The sequence below is a fragment of the Delphinus delphis genome, chromosome 12, assembly GCF_949987515.2.
Source record: "Delphinus delphis chromosome 12, mDelDel1.2, whole genome shotgun sequence".
Lineage (NCBI taxonomy): Eukaryota > Metazoa > Chordata > Mammalia > Artiodactyla > Delphinidae > Delphinus > Delphinus delphis.
Window position 1 is genome coordinate 14,407,062 of NC_082694.2, and position 21,419 is coordinate 14,428,480.

At 38.3% G+C, this 21,419-nt stretch overlaps 1 protein-coding gene across 2 annotated transcripts; it reads left to right on the forward strand.

Moving 5' to 3' along the window:
• Positions 1 to 581: 581 nt before the first annotated feature.
• On the forward strand, positions 582 to 20,028 carry KRCC1 (lysine rich coiled-coil 1). 2 transcript variants are annotated; one of them, XM_060027393.1, is made up of 4 exons: positions 582 to 736; positions 10,024 to 10,130; positions 10,494 to 10,666; positions 18,664 to 20,028. In XM_060027393.1, the coding sequence occupies exon 4, from the start codon at positions 18,683 to 18,685 to the stop codon at positions 19,454 to 19,456; it is 774 nt and encodes a 257-aa protein (XP_059883376.1). In that variant the 5' UTR covers positions 582 to 736; positions 10,024 to 10,130; positions 10,494 to 10,666; positions 18,664 to 18,682; the 3' UTR covers positions 19,457 to 20,028. The 2 variants fall into 2 exon arrangements, with proteins under 2 accessions (XP_059883376.1, XP_059883375.1); XM_060027392.1 differs by lacking the exon at positions 10,494 to 10,666.
• Positions 20,029 to 21,419: the final 1,391 nt, after the last annotated feature.

Below are 21,419 nucleotides of genomic sequence, written 5' to 3' on the forward strand. Positions count from 1 at the left end.
GAAATGATGACTACAAACCATGGTAATGATTTCTTTGGGAGACAGGGAACGAAAGGATGAATGTGTGTGTGTGTATACGCATATACTGAGGGAGCCAGAAGGAGAGAGAAAAACGTCACTTATGGAGCAATGATGACAACGTATTATAACCAAGGATTTTGCTCAGTCTACTCTGTGTATTAAAGGTTCTAACAAAGAAAAGAAAAACAGATAAAACAGGAAAGCATATATTTTTCAGATATTTTGGAGGTAGAATCCGTAGATTTCCTGACTGTTTTTCTTAGTGGTTTGAAATTCACTCTCCCAAGGTCAGCGGCCCCACGAGCGCTTCCTTCCTTCCAACGGAGAGACCCGGAGCAGCCGAAGAACAGCAGGCGCGAGCCAGGTTAGAACCGAGCCCGGTTAGAACCGAGCCCCGGAAGTAGCGGACGAAGGGGGCGGGGTAAACAGGAAGGCGGGGCTAAACGGGGCTTTCTGGGAGCGGGGCTGCTGGGCAAGCGCAGTAGCGCGCCTCGCCGCCATGGGGGCGGTGCCGTCCAGTTAGCCGCTGGTGGTGGCGGCGACTTCCCCTCCGGAAGTCAGGTCTCCGCCTCTTGCCCCCACCCCGCTAGCTCGGCTGCGGAGGCAGCGGTTGTCCCTGCCTCTCCGCCTACTGCACCTCGGCCTACCCACCGGCCGGCGGTGTTGGCGGGGAGGGGGACAGTAGTTGTAGACGGCCGCCCCTGCCTCAGAGAAGGTGAGTTCCCGCCCCGGCAGCGGGGGCGGCCCAGGCGTTCAGCCCCTCGACCCCACGGCCCGGGAGAGGCCGGGCGGGCCCGGAGAGTACGCTCCCCTCTCCACCCGCCACGCCCGGAAACGGGCGCCGGGGCCCCCACACGGATCGCTGCCGGGGAAGCTGAGGTTGGAGCGGGAGAGAGGCGACCAGGCCGAGGCCGTGGATCTGAAGCGTCAGGGAGAGGGAAGGGGGTGATGAGGACACTCAGAGATCGAGGGGACAGAGACGAGGAGAGAAAAGGCTCCAGACGTGGAAGGGCGTAGACCTGCGCAGGGTGAAATCAACATCCTGGAAAGTAGCGACCTCACTCACACGTGGGGAGAAGTGGAGTTCGGAGTTCGGGGAGAGTAGGAAGTAAACACGCGAGCTTGAAGGTGCCGGGCCCTAGAGGAGAGAAGGGGGTGAGGCTTTTGAGGGATCACTTTGTAGAGTTTGCCCGGGTTTTTGAGGATTACGCCGTGTAAAACAAGCCTCTAAGATTTACAGCCCTATCTTGACAGTGGTCTGAGTTTTAATATGTACCTGCCCGCGTCAAAGCTAATAAAGCAGGACATCGGGGCGGCGAAAACAGCTTTTATTCAGCAACTACTGACAGTAGGAAAAGAGCTGAGCTCCATTCCGATTTGCGCAGAGGTGTCCGGGGGGGTTTAAAGAGAAAATGTAGGAATGGGGCAAGGTGGAGCTCAAGTAGAGGCAGGGACGTGCAGAATTACAAAGGGTTGGGTAGTGTCCTTGCATCAGGCGAGCTGTGTCAGTTCGCTGGCAGTTACGGAAGTGAGGATTCTGTTTTCCCACAGGGACTGGGAGACAGAGGCCCTGTCCTTCCTGATGATTACACTGCAAAGGAATGGCTTCCAGATCCTTGAGAAAGACACTCCTAAGTTGTAGGAGGTACACACATACATCTCAGAGGGACAGAGCAAGGGTTCACAATCGTAATCCCTTTTTAGTTAAGTACTAAAGAGCGGCCAGGGACCTGTCATCAGGTGTTGGCTAGAACAAACAGTAAATGTCTTTTGACAGCCCCAACTTTTTCCAGATCTGAGCTCAAAATGGGGCTGGTTCATCCGAGGGCCGTAGCCACAGGCTGCTGGAGGCCAAGTTAAAGTTTGGTCAAGCCTTTGTGCAGAAGTTTGGAAGGAGTATATCTGCCTAGAGTTTTCACCAGCACATTTTCCCTAACACATAAAGCTATTTCTTGATCATCTCAATCTAAGAGATGTTTGAGTTTCTACAATTATTGTATACCTGCAAACAAACTGCTGGTTCCAAACCCTGAGTTTAGGCTTTAAGGAAGTTTTGGAAAGGATTTTAGACGGTGGAGCTTGATCCCACTGCAGAAGATCTAGTAAAACGTTACGCCATCTTCATAATTAATTTCTAGTATTTGCAGTGTTGCCTTATGTTGCTTTTTGTCTCCAGAGAGAAAGATGGTGGAAGCCAGAACATTGTTGGATAATTTAATTTCTTTTTTCCTGAGGGACAACAGTAAATATAGTAACTTCATTAAAATAATTTTTATTTTCATCCTCTTCCACAATATACTCTATTTTTGTGTGGTATTCGGTAATCTTATACCTTTCACTTGGAGGAATGGCAAACAGTAAAGTATTATAAATTTCTTAAAACATTTTGTAAGAACTTTATATAAATTCCATTCACTAAAAATGGAAGTTAGAATTTCATTGCAACCAAATGATGTTCCATTAAGTCCCTTAGTGAAGACAACCTTTGGAAGACTAGATTTAGTGTCTTCAATCAGCCTGGGTTAGTATGATTGTTAGGATATTAAAAAATAAAATCTCTTGAATTTTCTGCTTTCGTACCAGATTTCCTGCCTTTCACTAACAAGTAAGCCTGAGCAGTTTATATGTGTCAAGACTACAATTCATCTTAGCTCCCATGGCCACATCACAGGAAGATTTGGAAACAGTTTCTTACGAAAAAAAAAAAAAAAATACAGCTTTCTGCCAGACTTGGTTTTTTGCAATGACTTTGAATATGTGCAATTACTAAACACTTTAAATCAGTTCACACGACGCTAGCAGTTACTTTTCTATACTGCTTCAAGGTGGTATGAGAATACTGGAATAGGAGTCTTGACTGTTAAGTTCTAATGCTAATTTCTTAACTAGCTGTATGACCCTAAGTCCCAAACTTCCTGGACTTGAGTTTTGTCATCTGTGGGGAGGGGAGTTGGACTAGCCCAACTGAGTGGTTCTCAAATCAGGGGTGCTTTTGCCCCACCCCCTCCTCAGAGGACATTTAACAGTGTTTGGAGCCTTTTTTTTTTTCCCCTTGGTTTTTGCCACTGGACAAGAAAGGGCCTGGTGATTACAGGTGCTACTGGCATCTACTTGGTATAGGCCAGAGATGCCGCAAACAACCTAAAATGCACAGGCCAGCAACACAAACAACAAAGGATTATCCTACTGAAAACGTCAGTAGTGTCGAGGTTGAGGAAGTCTGCACTAACTAAACTGAGCTCCTTGACAGCTCTAAAACTGTGAACTGATTTTGCTGCTCCATACTGGTATTCTTTCCATGGCCTGGCTGTGTACTAGAACAGCAATTCATAAAACGTGAAACTTTGACCTCTAATGGCCATCAAATGACATTCAAAGACTAATGAAGTCTGTTGAGTTATGCTTGAGACCACTAGGATTTGAAAAACAAAATACAACTTGTTATCTAAAAATTACCTCTTGTCGCTTTGAGTAAATATCCTATTAACTTTTCAGTTAACTGCTACTTAACACGTAAATATTTGATATGCTGTTTAAAACACTAGTAGGAGTAGGACCCAAGGTATTTTTAGTTTAGATATTTATAAAAGCCTAACGTAATTGCCAATATAATAGTACATGAACAAGAAGAGAAAAAAAAATTTGCTTAGTACTTGGCCAGTATCTTCTTTTTTCTTAAAAGACTATATTAGGAGATTCCTCCAAAAGGTATCAAAGAATTGGCATGCTTCCAGTTATTAAAATTCCACTCTCACTTTCAAGATCCTGATACTATTAAAACTGCAGATCCATTTTCACCTATAGCTGTAACACTCTTATAAGGAGCTCCTCTGTATTGGGCTTGATAATAAACAAAGCTCAGTAAGGATTAAAAATTAGCGATCAGGGAATATATAGACGGTGTAAGATTATAAATAGGAAATTGAGAAATTAAACTCAATCACAAAAACCCAAAGAAATACCACATGACCAGACTTATATGAAAAGAAATATGCATTGCATTTATGGTCAAGGGAAAGATTTTCCAGGACACTTTGTAATTCATTCAGTCAAGTTTCTCAGATATTTTTGATAGTTAAAAATGTTACTGAGGGGCTTCCCTGGTGGCGCAGTGGTTGAGAGTCCACCTGCCGATGCAGGGGACACGGCTTCGTGCCCCCGTCCCGGAGGATCCCACATGCCGCGGAGCGACTGGGCCCGTGAGCCATGGCCGCTGGGCCTGCGCGTCCGGAGCCTGTGCTCCGCAGCGAGAGAGGCCACAACAGTGAGGGGCCCGCGTACCACAAAAAAAAAAAAAAAAAAATGTTCTACTGAGTAATAATATTCCTAAGAAATCAGTAAAAACAAAACCACAGCAAACAGTTCTTGCTTATCTGCTTTTTAGGAAAAAAAATTAGACTCATTTTAAGAATGAAGAACATTTCTGAATTCTTATTGAATCATAAATCCATTTACATAGCAATTGCCAAAAATGTTCCTTTGTTTTCTTGACAGTAAGCAGAGATTCGAGTCAACTGACAGAAAATCTAGCTAACAGCCCTTCTTACAGTTATTCAGGAAACAGTTAGAGCTCCTACTATGGACCAGGTACTGTGTGTTAGGACAAGAGCATTCACAGACCCATTCATTTAGGAGGACTGGCATGTATTTGGTGGCATTCTGACATAGGATGTCTGCCATGGGTCCAAGTAAAACTAATTTCACAAGCAAGAGCCTTGAGCTAGCTAGCCATAGATTACATATAATTATTGATGTTCAAAGGTTTAGTTTAAGTTAAGACATATTTTATGTTAAGCATGTAACTAGTGCCTGTAATTAATGATTTTGTTAATTTCTTTGTATTTTGTCATTGGAAATATGCCATAGTAAATCCTCAGTTACTTTTATGGTTGTAGTATTAGTGTAAAATAGCTAGAGCTTGGCAAACTCGTAGGTCACATACTAATCTCATTTCCTGAAAAGGCAAGGTTAATAACTAACACAGTTAAGAATATTCATGATGCTAACAGGTACACGCTGCATCTCTCAAAACTTCTTAAATGGGATTTGACCCTCAAAGTCAAAACAAAAAGAAATAAAACAGCATACTTTGGTTAATGGTTCCTTTGGGGTTTTTTTTGTTTTTGGCCGCACCACTCGACATGCAGAATCTTATTAGTTCCCCAACCAGGGATCGAACCTGTGCCCCCTGCAGTGGAAGCTCAGAGTCCTAACCACTGGACCACCAGGGAAGTCCCAGCATACTTTGGTTAAGATAACAGAATCAGTTACCTAGTCTCCTAAAACTTAGTGCTGTGTTCTACTTAGTCTTTCCTAAGATTATAATGGTATTAAAAGATTGCAAATCTCAAGAGCCAGGAACAAGGCAAGGATATCCATCCTTACCACTTCTTTTCAGTATTGTACTAGCGGCCCTAACCAGTATAGTCAGACAAGAAAAAGAAAAACGTTTACAGATAGGAGAGGAAGAAATCACACTGTCTTTATTTGCAGATGCTATGATCATCTATGTAGAAAACCCCAAGGAATTCTGGGAAATGCTACTAGAATAAGAAGTGAGTTTATCATAAAGGACACAAAATACAAGGTCAATATACAAATCCAATAGTATTTCTAAATGTTAGCAACAAGCAATTAGACATTGAGATTTTTTAAAAAATACTATTTACTATTGCATCAAAAACCAAAATACTTTTGGATAACTTTAACAAAGTACAGTGAATGCTACATAACATTGCTGAGAGAAAGAAGATGCAAATAGTGGGGAAAATTGTCTTTTAATGCTTCTTAGTGAACTAAGTTTAAAAGTATAGGAACATGCCATTAATTTGGTATATTTATTAAAGAGGAAGAATTTATTAAAGGGAACCTAATTACACCTAAAACTCAGCAAATTAACATTCCTAATTTTGCTCAAACATTTTTTTCTTAAGTGATTAAAGATATTTAATAAATATTTTTAAAACCTTTATGCTGTACTATGTTTTAATACCATGTCACAACACAAATCAAATAATGTGCTGTGGGCGTGAAAAATTTTAGTAAATTTTTCACTCAAATTGAGTTGATTTGCTCGTTCAACCTATTAAACCTATTGAGGCATATTAAAAACATTTCATACAATGTAAAAGTTAAATTCAGGTTTTGCTATTTCTAAAAGGGTGGTTGGAATGTAACAAATTCTCTCTGACAGGTCTAGAATTAGGAAAAGTGGAGTGGTTCTTAGTATTTTATTAAGATATGAAGCATTTTTTAGACAGTTTTGAATTACGAGTAATTCATACTCTTCATGTGTTTCATATTTAACTCAGTAGTTCACGTGCAGTGTTTTTATTACTTTAGCTTTTGCAATGGCTTTAGCTACTAATATTGAAATAAAAAAGACCAAACCTTGTACAGCAATTGAATAACAACGTGCATAGTTTCATTTCTCCAAAATAAAAGATTCCATTTTCTTTCTCTTTCCACTATGATATCTTTCCTGGAAGTAAATGGCATTGTGAGTGTTGGTCTATAACTAGGCTTGTGGTGTACAAATAGGAATGTCAAGTTTTCAGAATTTTGCTAGATTTTTTGCAAAAATTTTAGAAGGTACAACTGAAAAAATACTCCAGGTTAGTTTCAGAAGAGACAAACTATTTCTTGCTTGAGACCTAATACCAGCTTGTAAATAGCCTGCGTGTTTCTGCTTGACACTCCATATTCTTTTAGACATTGTATGTAGCAGACATTAACACAGGACGTAAACTGAAATCTTTATAAAGAGTTGGTTTAAAATCAGAGCAATCAGAAAAGATAGTAAGGATCAAGTTGAACTATCAGCTTTCATTAAAAAAAAAAAAACCAAAAAAACAAAGTCCCTCTGAAACATGAGTTAGCTTGAAATACAAAGAATAGATAGGTACTCCTGTCAGGCACTCCTGACCTGTTTACCCATAACCTTTTCTACTTTCTGTAGTTACTAGAATAATTGGTTGGAAAAACATTTCGTTGTATCAGTTAAGTAGATGAAATCCTGAATAGCAATAAAAACAGCTCAGCTGTACAGCACTCACTATGTGCCATGCACTCTTCTAAGCACTTTACATTTACTGATTTCCTTAAGACACACAGCAACTCTGAGGTGTATGTTATATCCTGTGTTAGAGGTTGAGAAACTTGACCAAGGTCATATAACTAACAAATGCCAGAACTGACTCTAGAGTCCCTATGTCTGGCTCCTAGAAGCAGTGAGATAATTAACATAGTATGACAACCAGTAGTTCTGCGTAGGTGACTCAAGCTTTGTTAGGTGGGTGATCTTTCTAGAAACAAAGCCAACACTTAAAACTCCAGTTTAACAAATTAAGGTAGAATTTTTTTTTCAAAACATTCATTATAGATCTTTAAGGTCCTCTCGTACACTTTACTGAGGTATACTTACAATAAACGACACTTATTTAAAGTGTACAGTTCAATGAGTTTTTGACAGGTGTATACTCCCATGAAACCACCTTCATAAACAAAATGCCGAATGTTTCCACCAACCCCAGCAGTTTCCTCCTGCCCCTTTACAGTCCATCCCTCCCTCCGCCCCTGTCCCTGGCAACCACTAATCTGCTTTCTATTACTATAGATTAGTTTGCATTTCTAGAACTTTTTATAAGTAGACTCATAGTAGGTACTCTTTTGTGTCTTACTCAACATGATGATTTTGTGATTCATCCATGTTGTATGTCTTGCTATATCGTTCATTTTTACAGCTGAATAATTCTGTTGTATGGACATACCACATTTTGTTTACCCATTCCCTTGTTGATAGACATTAGGGTTGTTTCAGTTTTGGGCTATTACAAATAAAGCTGCTGTGAATATTCATGTACAGGTCTTTGCATGGACATATGTTTTCAGTTCTCTTGGGCAAATACATATGAGTGAAATGACCGGATCATATAGTAGGTATTTAACTTTCAAAGAAATTGTCAGATTGTAAAGTTGTACCATTTTAAATTCTAACTAGTAGTGTATGGGAGTTCCAGTTGTTCAGCGTCCTTACCAACACTTGGTATTTTCAGTCCTTTTAATTTAGTCCTTCTGATGATGGTGTAGTATTATCTTCTGGTTTTAATTCGCATTTACTTGGCTGTTTCTTTATTTTTTCTGAAATGTCTGTTCAAATTGTTTGCCCATTTTAACTGAGTTTGTCTTATTATTGAGTCATAGAGTTCTTTATTTATTCTAGATATAAGTCCTTTGTCTGATGTATGAAATAAGAATGCGTTCCACCATTTTGTGGCTAACTTTTCATTTTTTTAAATGGAGAGCTGTGTAAAGCCCTGGAGATCAGAAAATATTTCAGGTTTTGTAAAAGCGGAGAAGTGGATTCCAGACGTGGAGAAGTTTTACATCAGTTGGAAAGGCAGCCAAGCATATCAGTTAATAACAGATTCTGGAGCCAGACTGCTCCTGTCATTTATTAACTGCAATCACAGACATGTTCCTCAACTTTTCTATGCCTCAGTTTCCTCATCTATTAACTATGAATCATAACAGTACTTAGCCCATAGGCTTCTTAGGAGGATAAAATTAGTTACTATTCTTAAGTGCTGAAATAGTACCTGGTACATGGTAAGGGCAATGCTGGGTAAGTGTTACAGAACAAATTATTAATAGGTGACTTGTAAATGTAATACTTTGAAGTGACCATAAAAGGCAATTTCAGGTTTACTAAAAGTACAAGTGATGCCATGCCTTATTTTCTTTTGTGAACCATCTGGTAGATCAGAGGAATGTTGTGGGATCATATTCTTCAGTGAGGACACTCAGTTTTCCTTGAGATTTTGGGGTATCCAGCAGTGTGCCAGGAGGTACTTGAAGTTTAAATGGCACATTTTATTTAAAGATTAAGTTAAAACTTTTACATAAACTGGATGTTTTAAGACTAGAATTCAAGAAGTTCATGAGGTTTTAAGGTTAATCATGAAACTTGAAATACATCTTTCTGTGATTGATCTCTAGGCTGTATACTCCCTAGACCTCCAGGCAATAAGAGTTCACTTGTCTGACTGTATAGAATGCTTTGGTCAAAATGGTTGAGATTGAGAACGATTGCTGTAGAAAGAATAGTTACAATTTAGGAAGACATGTCATGTATTTTTCAAATATTAATAAAATGGAAAAATAAGACATTTATATAGTACAAATAGATTTGAATAATCAGACTCATAAGAAGGAAGATGGTGGGGAGCGCCGTGGAGAAGCATAGAGTGTTCACATAAAGATGCTGAATTTAATTTTGGAATAAACTCAGATTCTATGAAATTCTTAATGTCTTTCTTATTGGGAATGAATAGAGCAATCCTAGATGAAGGAAAGAGGTGAATGCTTTGTAGCATGCCATAGGTGTTATCTTACTGTCTTCCTACTTAAAGTTTTCACCAGTAACATGGATGAACACATAGACTGAATGCATATAAAAACTATGTGTGGCAAAAGTAGCAAATGTCAAGATTAAAACAATTTGAATTTTAAAGATTGTCAGAGGTTTAGGTGGCCTAAACCCATTACAAGATGAAGTGTAAAGTCCTGCATTTAGAGAAATTAGTCAATTACATTAAGTACCAGATGGGAGAAGACAGCCAATGTGGAGAGAGAGATGCTACCTCTGGGATTTTAGCGATTACAGAGGTCAGTAGAAGTCAGTAACAAGTCTGCTGTAAGACACGAAGTACTAAGGCTGGATGCCCCAGATCATTTCCATAAAGTCCAGAGTTCTACTGGTGCCCTAATAACTTCTCCTTCAGAATGGTATTTTCTGGACTAAAAAATATATTACCATAGTAAATATCAGAGGCTTACTAGATGTTTTTATACTAAAATTGTCATTCTAATAAGCAAAAAGCCAGCACGTTAGCCTTGCAAGCACTTAGGAAATTAAAGTTTGAGATGGTATATGAAATGATATTCAGTTGAAGATTGAAAATATTACCCTAAATGTCTTACCTCCCTTTATTTTATTCATAGATACCACGTTGAATGAGCAAAGACTGAACTTTTTACAGATACCTTTTGTAAAAGGCTTGTAAGGAATAGTGCCATAATTTGAATTGCAGTGGATTTCACATTATGAGGTAGGTTGAAAATAAAGGGCTTCTAAATTGTTAGTATTTTTTATACTGAAGCTGGTACTTTGACTTGAAAGCAAGCAAAACTCTTAAAAGTGTTAATTCAGATCAGATATATTAAAACTCATGAGTGGTATCTTCAAATTCAGAGGTGTAAACTTTGGATCACTTTCTCTAAAATAAACAATATTATTTATTTTTCAAGGGTAAAATACATACTCAAAAAGTTAGCTTTACTTTCAGATTTACAGGGAGCAAAATAAGAAATTGAAGGTGCATTTTATGCGTTTTCAGATGATTGATCTATGTTGATGTAATTCTAAACTTTGAATTATTTAATTGTTATAACAAGATTGTGTTTGGTTTCAGGTAAATGGGAGTGGAGTATTGGACAAAAAATAGATTTTTAAATCTCTGCATCATGGTTTTTAGCTCAGTTGTTGCACCGTGTCACTATTTGGGGAAAGTTCATGCTAAGAAACTGAAGCAATTAATGGGTGAATATGATCAAATTTCTCCACCAAGTTCTCAACCTGATAAGGGTAAGGTTCCATTCACCTCTTCATTGATCTCTGCACCATCTGTGATCTTTTGGGATTGGATTCTTTCACTCTGCATGTCTTCAAGGTTCATCCACGTTGTACTGTTTATTAGTATTTCATTCCTTTTTATTGCTGAATAATATTCCATTGTGTGAATTGCCACATTTTATTTATCCATTCATCAGTTGATGATCACTGAGTCATTTCTGCCTTTAGCTGTTAGGAATAGTGCTGCTGTGTACATTTTTGTACAACTTTTTGTGTGGACATAGATTTTCAGTCCTCTTGCGTTGAAACCTAAGAGTGAAATTGCTGGGGTTACGTGGTAACTCTATGTTTGACACTTTGAGGAACTGCCAAACTGTTTTCCAAAGTAGCTGCACATTTTATATTCGCACCAAGAATGAATGAAGTTTCCAGTTTTTCCTCCTTTTTGTCAACACTTATTATTATGTCTTTTTTTGTCTTTTTTTATACAGCAGGTTCTTATGAGTTATCCATTTTATACATATTAGTGTATATATGTCAATCCCAATCTCCCAGTTCATCACACCACCACCCCACCACCACTTTCCCCCCCTTGGTGTCCATACGTTTGTTCTCTACATCTGTGTTTCTATTTCTGCCCTGAAAACAGGTCCATCTGTACCATTTTTCTAGGTTCCACATATATGCGTTAATATGTGATATTTGTTTTTCTCTTTCTGACTTACTTCACTCTGTATGACAGTCTCTAGATCCATCCATGTCTCTGCAAATGACCCAATTTAGTTCCTTTTTATGGCTGAGTAGTACTCCATTGTATATATATACCACATTTTCTTTATCCATTCGTCTGTCGATGGGCATTTAGGTTGCTTCCATGACGTGGCTATTGTAAATAGTGCTGCAGTGAACATTGGGGTGCATGTGTCTTTTTGAATTACAGTTTTCTGTGGGTATATGCCCAGTAGTGGGATTGTTGGGTCATATGGTAATTCTATTTTTAGTTTTGTTTTTTTTTTGCGGTACGCGGACCTCTCACTGTTGTGGCCTCTCCCATTGCGGAGCAACAGGCTCCGTATGCACAGGCTCAGCGTCCATGGCTCACGGGCCTAGCCGCTCCACAGCATGTGGGATCTTCCCAGACCAGGGCACGAACCTGTATCCCCTGCATCGGCAGGTGGACTCTCAACCACTGCGCCACCAGGGAAGCCCTATTTTTAGTTTTTTAAGGAACCTCCATACTGTTCTCCATAGTGGCTGTATCAATTTGCATTCCCACCAATAGTGCAAGAGGGTTCCCTTTTCTCCACACCCTCTCCAGCATTTGTTGTTTGTAGATGTTCTTATGATGCCCATTCTAACTGGTGTGAGGTGATACCTCATTGTGGTTTTGATTTGCATTTCTCTAATAATTAGTGATGTTGAGCATCCTTTCATGTGTTTGTTGGCCATCTGTATGTCTTCTTTGGAGAAATGTCTATTTAGGTCTTCTGCCCATTTTTGGATTGGGTTGTTTGTTTGTTTTTTAATATTGAGCTGTTTATATATTTTGGAGATTAATCCTTTGTCCGTTGATTCGTTGGCAAATATTTTCTCCCATTCCGAGGGTTGTCTTTTCATCTTGTTTGTAGTTTCCTTTGCTTTGCAAAAGCTTTAAGTTTCATTAGGTCCCATTTGTTTATTTTTGTTTTTATTTCCATTACTCTAGGAGGTGGATCAAAAAAGATCCTGCTGTGATTTATGTCAAAGAGTGTTCTTCCTATGTTTTCCTCTAAGAGTTTTATAGTGTCTGGTCTTACATTTAGGTCTCTAATCCATTTTTAGTTTATTTTTATTTATGGTGTTAGGGAGTGTTCTAATCTCATTCTTTTACATGTAACTAGCTGTCCAGTTTTCCCAGCATCACTTATTGAAGAGACTGTCTTTTCTCCATTGTATATCCTTGCCTCCTTTGTCATAGATTAGTTGACCATAGGTGCGTGGGTTTATCTCTGGGCTTTCTATCTTGTTCCATTGATCTATATTTCTGTTTTTGTGACAGTACCATATTGTCTTGATTACTGTAGCTTTGTAGTATAGTCTGAAGTCAGGGAGTCTGATTCTTCCAGCTCCATTTTTTTCCCTCAAGACTGCTTTAGCTATTCAGGATCTTTTGTGTCTCCATACAAATTTTAAGATTTTTTGTTCTAGTTATGTAAAAAGTGCCTTTGGTAATTTGATAGGGATTGCATTGAACCTGTAGATTGCTTTGGGAGTATAGTCATTTTCACAATATTGATTCTTCCCATCCAAGAACATGGTATATCTCTCCATCTGTTGGTATCGTCTTTAATTTCTTTCATCAGTGTCTTATACTTTTCTGCATACAGGCCTTTTGTCTACCTAGGAAGGTTTATTCCTAGGTATTTTATTCTTTTTGTTTCAGTGGTAAATGGGAGTGTTTCCTTAATTTCTCTTTCTGATCTTTCGTTGTTAGTGTATAGGAATGCAAGAGATTTCTGTGCATTAATTTTGTATCCTGCAACTTTACCAAATTCATTGATTAGCTCTAGTAGTTTTCTGGTGGCATCTTTAGGATGCTCTATGTGTAGTGTCATGTCATCTGCAGGCAGTGAGAGTTTTACTTCTTCTTTTGCAATTTGTATTCCTTTCATTTCTTTTTCTTCTCTGATTGCCATGGCTAGGACCTGCAAAGCTATATTGAATAATAGTGGCGAGAGTGGACATCCTTGTCTTGTTTCTGATCTTAGAGGAAATGCTTTTAGTTTTTCACCATTGAGAATGATGTTGCTGTGGGTTTGTCATATATGGCCTGTATTATGTTGAGGTAGGTTCCCTCTATGCCCACTCTCTGGAGAGTTTTTATCATAAATGGGTGTTGAATTTTGTCAAAAGCTTTTTCTGATCTATTGAGATGATCGTATGGTTTTTCTTCTTCAATTTGTTAATATGGTGTATCACATGGATTGATTTGCATATATTGAAGAATCCTTGCATCCCTGGGATAAATCCCACTTGATCACGGTGTATGATCCTTTTAATGTGTTGTTGGATTCCATTTGCTAGTATTTTGTTGAGGATTTTTGCATCTATATTCATCAGTGATATTAGTCTGTAATTTTCTTTTTTTGTAGTATCTTTGTCTGGTTTTGGTATCAGGGTGATGGTAGCCTTATAGAATGAATTTGGGAGTTTTCCTTCCTCTACAGTTTCACCTGTGAAGCCATCTGGTCCTGGACTTTTGTTTGTTGGAAGATTTTTAATCACAGGTTCAATTTCATTACTTGTGATTGGTCTGTTCATATTTTCTATTTCTTCCTGGTCAGTTTTAGAAGGTTATACCTATGTGTCTATACCTTTCCAAGGATGTGTCTATTTCTTCCAGGTTGTCCGTTTTATTGGCATAGAGTTGCTTGTAGTAGTCTCTTAGGATGCTTTGTATTTCTGCAGTGTTTGTTGTAACTTCTCCTTTTTCATTTCTAATTTCATTGATTTGAGTCCTTTCCCTCTTTTTCTTGATGAGTCTGGCTAATGGTTTATCATTTTGTTTATCTTCTCAAAGAACCACCTTTTAGTTTTATTGATCTTTGCTATTGTTTTCTTTGTTTCTATTTCATTTATTTCTGCTCTGATCTTTATGATTTCTTTCCTTCTACTAACTTCGGGTTTTGTTTGTTCTTCTTTCTCTAGTTCCTTTAGGTGTAAGTTTAGATTGTTTGTTTGAGATTTTTATTGTTTCTTGAGGTAAGCTTATATTGCTATAAACTTCCCTCTTAGAACTGCTTTTGCTGCATCCCATAGGTTTTGGATCGTCATGTTTTCATTGTCATTTGTCTCTAGGTATTTTTTGATTTCCTCTTTGATTTCTTCAGTGATCTCTTGGTTATTTAGTAACGTATTGTTTAGCCTCCATGTGTTTGTTTTTTTACATTTTTTCCCCTGTAATTGATTTCTAATCTCATAGCGTTGTGGTCAGAAAAGATGCTTGATATGATTTCAATTTTCTTAAATTTACTGAGGCTTGATTTGTGACCCAAGATGTGATCTATCCTAGAGAATGATCTATGAGCACTTGAGAAGAAAGTGTAATCTGCTGTTTTTGGATGGAATGTCCTATAAATATCAGTTAAATCTATCTGGTCTATTGTGTTATTTAAAGCTTGTGTTTCCTTATGAATTTTCTGTTTGGATGATCTGTCCATTGATGTAAGTGAGGGGTTAAAGTCCCCCATTATTATTGTGTTACTGTCAATTTCCTCTTTTATAGCTGTTAGTGGTTGCCTTATGTATTGAGGTGCTCCTATGTTGGGTCTATATATATTTATAATTGTTATATCTTCTTCTTGGATGATGCCTTGATCATTATGTAGTGTCCTTCCTTGTGTCTTGTAACATTCTTTATTTTAAAGTCTCTTTTATATGACATGAGTATTGCTACTCCAGCTTTCTTTTGATTTCCATTTGCATGGAATATCTTTTTCCATCCCCTCACTTTCAGTCTGTATGTGTCCCTAGGTCTGAAGTGGGTCTCTTGTAGACAGCATATATATGGGTCTTGTTTTTGTATCCATTCAGCCAGTCTGTGTCTTTTCGTTGGAGTATTTAATCCATTCACATTTAAGGTAATTATTGATATGTATGTTCCTATTACCGTTTTCTTAATTGTTTTGGGTTTGTTTTTGTAGGTCATTTTCTTCTCTTGTGTTTCCCACTTAGAGAAGTTCCTTTAGCATTTGTTGTAAGCTGGTTTGGTGGTGCTGAATTCTCTTAGCTTTTGCTTGTCTGTAAAGCTTTTGATTTCTCCATCAAATCTGAGTGAGATCCTTGCCAGGTAGAGTAATCTTGGTTGTAGGTTCTTCCCTTTCATCACTTTAAGTATATCTTGCCACTTCCTTCTGGCTTGTAGAGTTTCTGCTGAGAAATCAGCTGTTAACCTTATGGGAGTTCCCTTGTATGTTATTTGTCATTTTTCCCTTGTTGCTTTCAATAATTTTTCTTTGTCTTTAATTTTTGTCAATTTGATTACTATGTGTCTCAACGTGTTTCTCCTTGGGTTTATCCTGCCTGGGACTCTCTGTGCTTCCTGGACTTGGGTGGCTGTTTCCTTTCCCATGTTAGGGAAGTTTTTGACTATAATCTCTTCAAATATTTTCTTGGGTCCTTTCTCTCTCTCTTCTCCTTCTGGGACCCCTATAATGCGAATGTTGGTGAGTTTAATGTTGTCCCAGAGGTCCCTTAGGCTGTCTTCATTTCTTTGCATTCTTTTTTCTTTATTCTGTTCCGTGGCAGTGAATTCCACCATTCTGTCTTCCAGGTAGGTCACTTATCCGTTCTTCTGCCTCAGTTATTCTGCTATTGATTCCTTCTAGTGTATTTTTCATTTCAGTTATTGTATTGTTCATCTCTGTTTGTTTGTTCTTTAATTCTTCTAGGTGTTTGTTCTTTAATTCTTCTAGGTCTTTGTTAAACATTTCTTGCATCTTCTCAATCTTTGCCTCCATTCTTTTTCCAGGATCCTGGATCATCTTCACTATCATTATTCTGAATTCTTTTTCTGGAAGGTTGCCTATCTCCACTTCATTTAGTTGTTTTTCTGGGGTTTTACCTTGTTCCTTCATCTGGTACAATGTCCTCTGTCTTTTCATTTTGTCTATCTTTCTGTGAATGTGATTTTCCTTCCGCAGGCTGCAGAATCATAGTTTTTCTTGCTTCTGCTGTCTGCCCTCTGGTGGATGAGGCTATAAGCTTATAGGATAGATGATTGCTACAGGGGCTCTTCCTTGATCTGTGTCTCAACAAGTGGCACCTCTCTGTCTTTTTGATTATAGCCAGCCTAGCGGCTATGAGGTGAAATCTTTTTATTATAAAACATATTTAAACATATAAGGAGAGAAAGCAGTATTATGAACGCTCATGCACCCACCATCCAGTTTTAACAAGTATCAACATCTTTTTAATCTTATTAGTGACTTTTAACAGTTTTATTGAGGTATAGTTGACATACAGTAAACTGTATGTATTCCAGGTATACAATTTGATAGGTCTTGAGAGGTGTATATACCTATGAAATGATCACCACAATTAAGATAGTAAACATATCCATACCCACAAAAGTGCCATTTACAATCACTCCCTCCTACTTTTTCCTGCCTCATCCCCAAGCAACCACTGTGTTACTACAGGTTAGTTTCCATTTTCAAGAGCTTTATATATACGGAATAATATAGTATGTACTCTTTTGTCAGGCTTCTTTCATTCAGCATGATGATTTTGAGATTCATCTATTTCAAGTGTATCAATAACCTATTCCTTTTTATCATTGATTCCATTCTATAGAGATACCACTATTTGATTTATGCATTCACCTGTTGATCAATATTTGGGTTTTTTTTTTTTTTCCTTTCCAGGGCTATTACAAATAACACTGCTATGAACATTCATGTATAAGTCTTTATGTGGACATATACCTCCTTTTCTTTTGGATAAATATCTAGGAGTGGAATAACTGGATCGTATGTGAGGTGTATGTTTAACTTCCTCAGAAACTACCAGACTGTCTTCCAAGTAGTTGTATCATTTTACATCCCTACCAGCAATGTATGAGAATTCCAGTTGTTGCACATCCTCACCAGTCTCTTTAATTTCAGTCTTTCTAGTGAGTGTGAAGTAGTACCTTTTTGTGCTTTTAATTGACATTTACTTGATGACGAATGACACTGAGCATCTTTCATTTGTTTATTGTCCATTTGTATATATTCTTTTCTGAAGTGTCTGTTCAAATTTTTTTACCCGTATTTAATCAATTATTTGTTACATTATTTTGCTCTAGTCAGAATTTTTATACTGTTTGAGTAGAATAAGGGCTGAATTTTCTGGCTCACCAAATTAGGCTTCATTTAGATTTTCTTTTTAATCTCAAATTGCCAGTAAAGCTAGCTGATCACTAGTGACTCTAGATTTTGCTCTCAGACTTGTTCTGTTAATGGACAGAAATGTGTGATTCTACATGGGTTACGCTGCCTCCTAATTTTTGGAAATAAAGTACAACACAAAAATATCTAGCGCATTATCATCTCATAGTGAGTACCTTTTCTGCTAGATTTGTAACGCAGGATTTGAGGTGGGTGGAGAGAAAGAGAAATAGTAGTTGTACTGCCCCCACCTGCCAAAAGAAATTTAAACAAGCAAACAAAGACTAGCATTATCTGATTTAAATTTCTTTTGAAACTTTTCTCTACATATAAATCCTAGCCCCTCTCAGCTGTCACCTCCATTTCCTTCCTTACCCCTCCCACCAGTGCTTTAATAGAGAACAAACCAGAAGGCATTCTAGAATGCTTTTTTCACCAATCAGAAGTAATGGAATGAAATCCAAGACCCTGTTCGGAAGATACGGAACTCTTGTCCCTCGTCTTTCCTCATGCCCTGTACCTACGATTAGTTTTGTCTCGTAGCTGAATTTCTAATTTCCAGCATTCCCAAACCATTTTACAAACATCCTTGTATTATTAAGTCTTAAAATACTCTAGTCAGGTGAGTATATGTGTTCATTTTATTTTGTGTGAGTAAACAGAAGATTTTTAAAGATCAAATTACTTCTCTATGGTTTATTTCTTTTCTTAGACAACAGTATACAAAAAATTGACTATTCTGAACTTTAGAAATTGTTTGAACATTCAGATCAGGACAGTCACCATGGATGTGTAAGTTGTTGTATCCCTAATTCCTTACGTTTTTAGCCCTACAAAAGAATTCTATATGTCAGCTCCTTTCTACCCTCTTCATCCCACTTCTGAGAAAGATAAAATTATTTGTGAGTGGCCTAGGCAGTATTTGACCTTTCTGATGCTCCTTTTTGGCATTTAATGTCATGATGTTTAACTTTCATGCCAAAGTAGTTTTAATTTGTTTGGGCTTCTTTATTTTGTTTTTTGAGACTCTTTTCAAGAGTAAAGGAAATATTCAGCATAAAATAATATAGTAAGAAGAATTTTCTCCCATCTTCTCTACAGAGAATCCCTTGTCAACCTAATGAATCGTTCAAAGAAGACATCTGACTCTTTTCAAGATGAACTTGAAGATTATATCAAAGTGCAGAAAGCCAGAGGCTTAGAGCCAAAGACTTGTTTCAGAAAGATGAGAGAGGATTATTTGGAAACCTGTGGATACAAAGAAGAGGTTGATTCTAGACCCAGGGGTAGAATGTTTGATCAAAGACTCCCTTATGAACCCATCCAGACCTACCGAAGACCATGCAATATCTCACAAGCAGTGGAGAAGCAGTTACCTCTGTGGCTACCAGCTCATGACAGCAGGCTGAGACTAGACTCCCTGAGCAACTGTCAATTCACCAGGGACTGTTTCTCAGGAAAACCAGTAGCCCTGAACTTTAGTCAACAAGAGTATAACTGTAGCTCATACAGTGTAGAATCTGGAGTTTACAGGCACCTCTCCTTAGAAAACAGTACCAGTGCCCATCAAGCTAGTTATAAACAGATACATCAGAAGAGAAAAAGGCACCCAGAGGAAGGCCAGGAAAAGCCGGAAGAGGAGCGGCCCAAGCATAAGAGGAAGAAAGCTTATGAGGAAATAGATTTAGACAAACACAAGAGCATCCAAAGAAACAAAACAGAGGCGGAAACAGTCAGAGTCAGTACAGAAAAGCCTAAGAACCAAAAGGAGAAAAAAAGCCGAGATGTAGCCTCTAAGAAAGAGAAACGTAAGCGTAGAAAAGAGAAAAAGGAACAAGGGAAAGAAAGGACAGAAGAGGAGATGCTTTGGGACCAGTCTATCCTTGGATTTTGAAGCTCTTGCATTGGTTCTCCTGAGGTTAAACTGAAAAAATAGTTGAGGAGCTTGGTTTTACGTTGTCCACGTTCATATCGCTCTTTTCATGTGAACAGGTACAGAGCCTAAGTGAACAGAAAACATTTAATGTACTTGCTCTCCAACATGGAAATTACTTTTCTTCTCTTCTAAAATCATTACTACATTTTTCTTATGCGTAATGTAATTTCCCTTAATGAGGGTGGCTCTGCTTTTATTCATCAAATTGCTATGATGGTGGAAGTATTTTTCCCTTGGGAGGTCATTTATTTTAAATTGGAGGATTAATAGGCTTTACAGAATCTATTTCTTGATTGGCTTTTAGTTTGGGGTGGGTGTTTTTATATATCTGTGAAGCAGTTTAGATTGATTTTTTTTTCCCTTCGCTAGATCTAACTTGCAGTATATTTTCTAGATTGGAAAGTGGAAAATGACATACATTATAATAAGCTTAAGTTACATACAGTTTTAAACGTTTCAAGAAGTCTTGATACAAAATCAGTTTATATTCTGGAAATGTTTATAATATAATAAAGTTCTAATTTCTACAATTTTTTTTGTTTTCTGATTTCTGCATTTTTGAGCACACAGTGATGTGTTCCTATTCAACAAAGATGTTCTTCTGGAAGAGCAATAACTGAGCATATATAAACCCACTTTTTAGGGCAGAAATCTGAACGACCACAATTTTTCCAAATAGTTGAAATTGGGGAATTTATAAGAAAATGCCATTAGAGGGACTTCCCTGGCAGTCCCGTGGTTAAGAATCCGAGCTTCCACTGCAGGGGGACAGGTTCCAACCCTAGTCAGGGGACTAAGATCCCCCATGGTGTGTGATGTGGCAAAAAAAAAAAAAAAAAAAGCCATTGGAATATTCTTTCCTGACCAGTGTTTTCATTCTGATAATCCACTTTTTTACGATAAGCAGATCAAGTCTTTGAGCACTGCTATTTTGTTGTAGAAAGAGTGGTGACCTGGGAATCTGAATCCCAGGATTCTAGACTCAACTATGCCATCAAGTTGTTATGTGACTTTGGGGAATTCACTTTATTTTCCTCATTATCAAATATACCTAGAAGGACTGGCCTCTAAAATGCTTTGGATAACAACAAGATGCTGTGATATGAAAACTCTCTTTGCATTCTACAATGTTGTGCTTACATGTTTATTGTAATATTAACTTTAAAATTACTTTGCTTAAATTATTTTTAATCATATATATTCCCTTCCCCTACTCAACTCTCTGCATGTAACCAGTCTCACCACCCTTGCTAGGCTGCTGCCTTACTCAGCTCTGACACCTCTCTGGGTCCCCACCTTGCCTAGCTTCCTACCTCAGTGGGTCCCAAATAGCAAAGAAGAAAGGAAGGAGGGCTCCCCCGGTGGCGCAGTGGTTAAGAATCCGCCTGCAAATGCAGGGGACATGGGTTCAAGCCCTGGTCCAGGAAGATCCCACATGCCACAGAGCAACTAAGCCCGTGCACCGCAACTACTGAGCCTGCACTCTAGAGCCCATGAGCCACAACTACTGAGCCCGCATGCCACAACTACTGAGACTGCGTGCCACAACTACTGAAGCCTGCGCGCCTAGAGCCCGTGCTCTGCAACAAGAGAAGCCACCACAATGAGAAGCCCGCGCACTGCAACGAAGAGTAGCCCCTGCTCACCACAACTAGAGAAAGCCCGCACGCGGCAACAAAGACCCAACGCAGCCAATAAATAAATAAAAATAAATAAATAAAATACATTAAAAAAAAAAAGAAGGAAGGGGAGGAGGGAGAGAGGGTAGGTGACCCATTTTATTTTACACTAATGACCACAAACCTCCAACCCATCAGGTTTCCCTAGTAAATTTCCCATCCTCAGAGATGTCTTATATTTTCCCCTCTCTCCTCAAACCTTCCCCTCCCTGGTACCTGCCATACAGGGCCCCCTTTCTCTC